Genomic DNA, 6,088 nt, shown 5'->3' on the forward strand with positions numbered 1-6,088 from the left:
CTGCCTCAGCCAGCTCTTTGGGCACGATCTTGGGGCCGTAGACAAGGGCCAGCGTCCCCAAGTAGCCATTGCTGAGACCCAGCAGTGTGGTGAACGCCACCGGGTAGACGTCACGGTTGAAGAGCACCGTCCTTATGTGGGCCCGGGGCTGGTAGTTGCAGAGGATGAAGAGTGGGAGGAAGATGGTCCTGAGGAGAACGAGGGCAGGCAGCAGCCTGCTGTTGGGGCCAGGCACCTGGATCCAGGCAGTGATCTGCCGCCCGCACCAGTCAGCAAAGTTATACAGCAGGAAGCTTGTCAGAGGCACAAAGTACTTGGTGGCCCACAGGCTGCCCGATGTCTGGTGGACAGACTGGATGCTGGAGGAGAGCGAAGGGAAGATGATGATGGAGACAAAAAAGACATAGAAGAGGCAGAAGCCAAGGGCGGCAGTCTTGTGCAGGATGGGGCGCAGTGGAGGGACGACGGTGCTTTGGGGCAGGCTGTGTGCTGGGCCTCCTGGCTCTGCTTCATCCTCCATGGGGCTGCTGGGTGACGTGGTGACCAGTGATGGGTGCTCCCAGTGGCTTCCCATGTAATACCTGAAAAACGGAGGAGGGAGATCATACAGAAGTTGGAAATATGGGGTGGAGCAGTACCCTCACCAGCGGCTCCTGAGGAACACAGCTCAGTGGGGATGGTGATGATGGGCTGATGGTTGGGCTAGATGATCTTAGCGGTCATAGGATCATAGAACCATAAGGCTGGAAAAGCCCTCTCAGCTCACCCAGCCCACCCCTACTGCCCATGTCTCTCAGTGCCACATCTCCACAGCTCTGCAATAGCGTCTCCAGGGACGGTGACCCCCCTGCCTCCTTGGGCAGCCTGTGCCACTGCATCACTGCTCTTTTGGAGGAGAAGTGTGTTCTAATGCCCAAACTGAACCTCCCCTGGCATAACTTGAGGCCATTCTCTCCAGTCCTGTGGCTGTTACCTGGGAGCAGAAGCTGACCCCCCAGTTCACCACTGCCTTCACTCAGGCACTTATAGAGAGTGATAGGATCTCCCATGCGCCTCCTCTTTTCCAGACTGTCCCATCCCAGCTCCTTCAGCTGCTCCCCGTAAGACGTGCTCCAGACCCTTCATAGCTTCACTGCCCTTCTCTAGTGTCCGGAGTGGACACACTCTAGGGCCATGTCTTTTTTGTAGTGAGAGGCCTAACACTGAAACATAGCACTCGAGGTTCAATCTCAAAATCATCAATAAAGATCTTAAAAAAGATACTACTGATATTTATCTTTTCCAACTTGAACGATTCTATAACTCTATGATTCTATTCTTCTCCCTTGAGAAAGCTCCTCGGAGGCTCAGCTCATGACAAGTTTCATCCCGAGGTTTTGGCCAAATGGAGGGCAGCAGTGCTGCCCAGTGGGTGCTGCCAGAGCCCCGCCATACCTGGAGTACTCCAGGCGGGGCAGCAGGAGGTACACCATGATGCAGACTATGAGGAAGATGTCCGCCGTGAGGAAGTAGGCCAGAGCACTGTCAGTCACATCAGCCGCTGCCGCCAGGTCGATGATGGAGGCGATGGCACTGACCGTGCCTCCCATGGCCTGACCTGCAAGGTTGCTGTTTGTGGGGAGTGGCCGAACCAGAGGCCTCTTGAGCCCCCTCCATCACGTCACACCATAGCCAGCATGTGACCCAACCCAAAGGGACAAACTCATTAAAACACTCTTGTTTCAGCCTCAGGAAAAACATCACCATCTCCATTTGATTTTTTTTTTTTTTTTCCTTTCCTCATGGTTTCTCAACACATTCCTACAGCACATTCATAACGTTATCAACACCAGCAAGCCTCCAGGGAGCTCATCACTCACAGCTCCCCACGTGCCCCTCATCACTTATGGAAATGCATGTAAATGCTGAGAGAGGAAACAAGGCAACATTTAAGATTCTTCCAGATGCAAAGTGAGGAGTGAAAGGACAGCATCTCCTCATGTGAGGAAAACACAGATCATGCTGTGGCTTTAGCTGTGGGCACTGTGAGTGATGTTCTCCTTTGAGCAGGGATGGACCTTCACCATCCCTGCTCAGACATCAGCACTGGAGATTGCAGGGCATTTGCAGAAACGAGAGCTCTGACTCATGTGACCCACTATGCTTCTCGTTCAGCAACTTCCCTTTATCTGCAAGTTTTTGGGTTTTTTTTTTCTTCGTAGGGCAAAGTGAAGTTTCTAAAATAAACACCATGTGACAAAATACCAGACGCAAAGGGAATAAACCCAACCTACAGCAACCCATGGAACACAACAGCAGCAGGAGGGGGGTACACAGCAGGAGGGGACCCTTCATGCTCAGGGCACGCACCTGTCAGCAGTGCCTGTGAGTTCCTCATGGGGAAGCGGCTGCTCAGGCCCAGGATGCTGCTGGTGAAGATGGTGGAGGCACCGCTGACCACCACCACGCAGCCAATGGTGAGGGCAAAGAAACAGGTGGTCCAGGAGGATGTATCCACCTTCACCAGCACCGTGATCACCAGGAACATGGACAGCATGATGAAGAGGGAGGACAGGATGCGGACGCTGGCGGATACCCTGGAGACAGCAGGGAGGGACAACTCCGTGACCTTCCTCTTAACTCCCTGTCCTGAACCCATGTTCTACCCTCATTTTAAAACTGTAACTTAATAGGCGTGACACAGGGAGCAGCATCTCCTCTGCTGTGAGGATCAAATAAAATCCAATCTAAAATAAAGAAAGCCAAAGGTGGAGGAGATCACTGCTTGAGCAAGGAGGGTATTTGTTACACAGGCTCTCAGCTCACCCATAGGGCAGAAAGGAGAGAGGGGCAGAGGGGAAGGCAGCCCACTCCGCACGCACCTGTTGACCAGCAGGAAGTTTCCAACCAGGCACAGCACTGAGGGCACAGTCGAAGCGATGGAGATGTAACTCTCAAAGTAATCCTGCCAGGAAAAAGGGTGGGAAAAGAAAGGTCAGGTGGAGCAACACAGAGAGCTCTAGCTCCTAAATCTGGCATGACACAGCACAAAAGGTACTACTGCCCAAACCCAGCGTGCAGCCAGGAAGCAGGAGGCATTTGGCACCTTTGCTCTCCATGCTCCAGGTTTCTCTGCAGCTTTGCACTGTCTTCTTTTAATCAGTTTACAAGCATGTTAATTTATTCCTCACCATCAAGAGCTTTACTGCAAGCGACGGGAAATCTAATAATCGCTCCTAGAGGGGCTGTAGACACGGAGATGTAAATGCCTGCACTTACTGCATCAGCTTGGGAAGCAGCAGGCTCAAAGCTCTGCAGACATACAATGAATTAGGGAATAGACAAAACAACAGGCTAAAACTAAGCCTTATTTACCAACCTACCCAAAAAAAGCCCCCGGGGATATTTAATACACTTCCAAGTTAATTTTCTTTTTGAAGCGCTGGTGAGGAAACAAAGCTTTAGAAAGCTTTGCACCAAGCAGAAGTACATCTGCACTTGCAGTGATGCTATGCTTCAAGCACCACAGGGAAACGCTCGCTTGCTTGCATGAGCAGCAGGAAGGGAATTTGAGAAAGTATTTAAGAAACTTGGGAATCTGAGCTGCACTCAGTCACCCAGGGAAGTTTTACTCCACCTTACCCATGGCCAAATGCTGATGGAAGAGAAGGAACAAGCAGAAGTGTTTCAATTGCTATTGTTTCTGGCTAAAAGGAAAACGAGAAGGAAGACTATGAGTTGATTCTATTTCTGCTGACTCTCTGCAATGGCCTGCATCACTCCTGTGGACGTGGTTTGAAACAAAGCTACAAAGCAACAGGATCACACCGTACCACTGACCAGCAGCAAGCATCGCCATACCCAGAAGATAGGCGTGCAGCACACTGGGATGTGTCAGGTTTGAATCACAAACCATTTGCAAGTTTTAAGCCTTTGGGAAAGTCTTTGCCATGGCCAGAGTGCTTTCCAGAAGGGCTGAAAGGAGCTGATAGCTTTCTTTTTTATTCAGCTTAACCTCCAGAGAAGACCCGGGTTGCTCTGTACTGACAGAAGTAACAGCCCTCATGCTCAGGAGGGCAGCGTGCATTCAGATGTTGGCACAACACCAAGCAAGGGAACAAACTCAACCATGCCCTTACACTGGTTACAAAACCAAGGATAGAGGCTCTGCATGGAAAAGGAAGAACATCTTTTTTTAACAGAGAAATGACCTGAGCAGGGATACAGCAATCCTTAAAACAGGACTTTTTAGGATGGAGACGTCGGTGCCAGAGGAAAATAATGTTCTCTGGATGGGCCAACCTTCCAGGCCAACACTGCTCAAGCATAAAGGGCTTTCATGATGCTGAGAAAGATCTTCCAAGGATACCCATTTCACCCCAAAGCAGCTTATTAAAAAATTCCCTGGGACAAGCTTCCTGTAGAAGCAATAGGAGCAGGTGGGATGCAGGAGGACAGCATGCTTCGTACCCTGCCCTGAGCATCCTCTCCAGTACAGAGGAAGGGGCACTCAGCACCAGCCTGGCTGCATCATTATGGTGTCCATCAGCTTAATTCACCCAAGATCCCCATCTGCACCAGCACTCTGGTGCTCCAGCATTGTGGTCCAAGCACCATCAGTTGTACTGTGCTTTCTCCCCATCAAAAGAAGCCCACACAGCAGACTTGAGAGCAACCAGCACAGCTGTTTGCTGGGTACCATACTGGTGTCAGAAAGCACAGAGAAAACGCGGGTGTTGCACCGGGCTCTGTGCTTGTGAAAAAATGTGCCCAAACCACCTGAGCAAGCTGAGCAGCAGGAGGAGCTGATGCAGACTCATCACAACCACGCTTTTTCGAATCAGAAGGAAAAAGCATTACTTTGGAGAGGAAGCAAGGAAACGAAGGGAGGCCACGCCTGCTGGGAACATTCCCATGCAAGGACAAGGCACGAGAAGGCTTTTGGAGAAGACGGCTTTCTGGGGAGAGAAGTGCCTTGTGTGCCCACCTGCTAGCAAGCCTGCTACCCCCAGTGCACGTCACAGTGTGACAAGTTCCCCATCCCATATGCCAAGAACCAGATGTTTGTGGCCTCAGTAGCTACTCTGGTCACACCTGCCAGACCTTTTAAGAACCTCCAGGGTGACTCCACCACCACTAGAACGGCACACTGGTTGGCTGTGTGCTTCCTTGGTGGTGCCAACCCGTCTGCACTCACCCGCAGGTCAGAGGGGGCCGGTTCTGCCTGCTCTGAGCAGTTCTGTAGCTTATATGCCCAGTAGTGCTTGGCCGTGATGAAAAAGTTCCATGGCAGCAGCGACCCGACGCCCAGGAGGAAGAAGATCACATAAGCCCCATTGAGGTGGTCACTCGGCTTCGGCCGGCTGGCTCTGTTCACTGAGGGTTCCTCAATCAGCGGCTCTTCGTCCGGGGAAAAGCTGCTGCCTGCTGGGTGCATGGCGCTGGCACGCTGCAAAACAGCCATGTGAAGGGGGTTAGCAGGTGGGAGGCAGCAGGAACTGCCCTGTGGGTGCCCAGCTGAACCGGTATGGGGCTTGGGAGGGCTGCGAGCTGAAAACTCTGAAGGTGAGATTGAGACAGGTCTGCCACAGCAGCACCGTGTGCCCATCCAGCAGGCGGCACCTGGCCCTGTTCATCACAACTAATAATTAACCCGTACCCACGCTCACTTTTCGCTCTTGTAAGCAGGAAACCCAGCTCCTGCAAAGCTCGGAGGAACATCAAAACAGCACATGACCTCCCTCAGCACATCAGGCTGTGCAGTGACCCATCAACCAGGCTTCTCAAAGCGTCCTGGAAGCTGACCTCGTGCCCCCAGGCTTGTAAACTAACTCAGCCCGGTAAGGGCTTTGCTAAGCCACTCGTAAAACCGGTGCAACAGCAGCGGGCTTTGCAGAGCGACTGCACAGCCACGCAGCTTCTCCTGGCTCTGCCCGACGGACCCCCCCGGCAAAAGCTGCGAGGAAGGCCCCGCTAAGGCTGCGAGGGGAGAAACTGTCGGAAAAGGGGGATTTTGCAGAAATCCTCCCAGCAAGATGGAGGGAAGCGCTGCGTGACATCTCTCCACCCGCAACCCCGCAGCCCCCCTTACTCGGGTGCCGCACCACCC

At 52.5% G+C, this 6,088-nt stretch overlaps 1 protein-coding gene across 1 annotated transcript in view; it reads right to left on the reverse strand.

Annotated features, from left to right (window-relative positions):
- The window catches only part of SLC29A3 (solute carrier family 29 member 3), a 9,428-nt gene extending 3,346 nt beyond the window's left edge, over positions 1-6,082 (reverse strand). The window contains exons 1-6 of the mRNA XM_010714516.2: positions 6,071-6,082; positions 5,177-5,428; positions 2,862-2,944; positions 2,350-2,576; positions 1,435-1,597; positions 5-581 (exon numbers count right to left, since the gene is read on the reverse strand). Coding sequence (XP_010712818.1) covers positions 5-581; positions 1,435-1,597; positions 2,350-2,576; positions 2,862-2,944; positions 5,177-5,416 — 1,290 coding nt within the window. The 5' untranslated portion in view covers positions 5,417-5,428; positions 6,071-6,082. The remainder of the gene's footprint in view (positions 1-4; positions 582-1,434; positions 1,598-2,349; positions 2,577-2,861; positions 2,945-5,176; positions 5,429-6,070) is intronic.
- Between the last annotated feature and the right edge of the window lie 6 nt (positions 6,083-6,088).

Source organism: Meleagris gallopavo, chromosome 8 (genome assembly GCF_000146605.3).
Source record: "Meleagris gallopavo isolate NT-WF06-2002-E0010 breed Aviagen turkey brand Nicholas breeding stock chromosome 8, Turkey_5.1, whole genome shotgun sequence".
NCBI classification, from domain to species: Eukaryota; Metazoa; Chordata; class Aves; order Galliformes; family Phasianidae; genus Meleagris; species Meleagris gallopavo.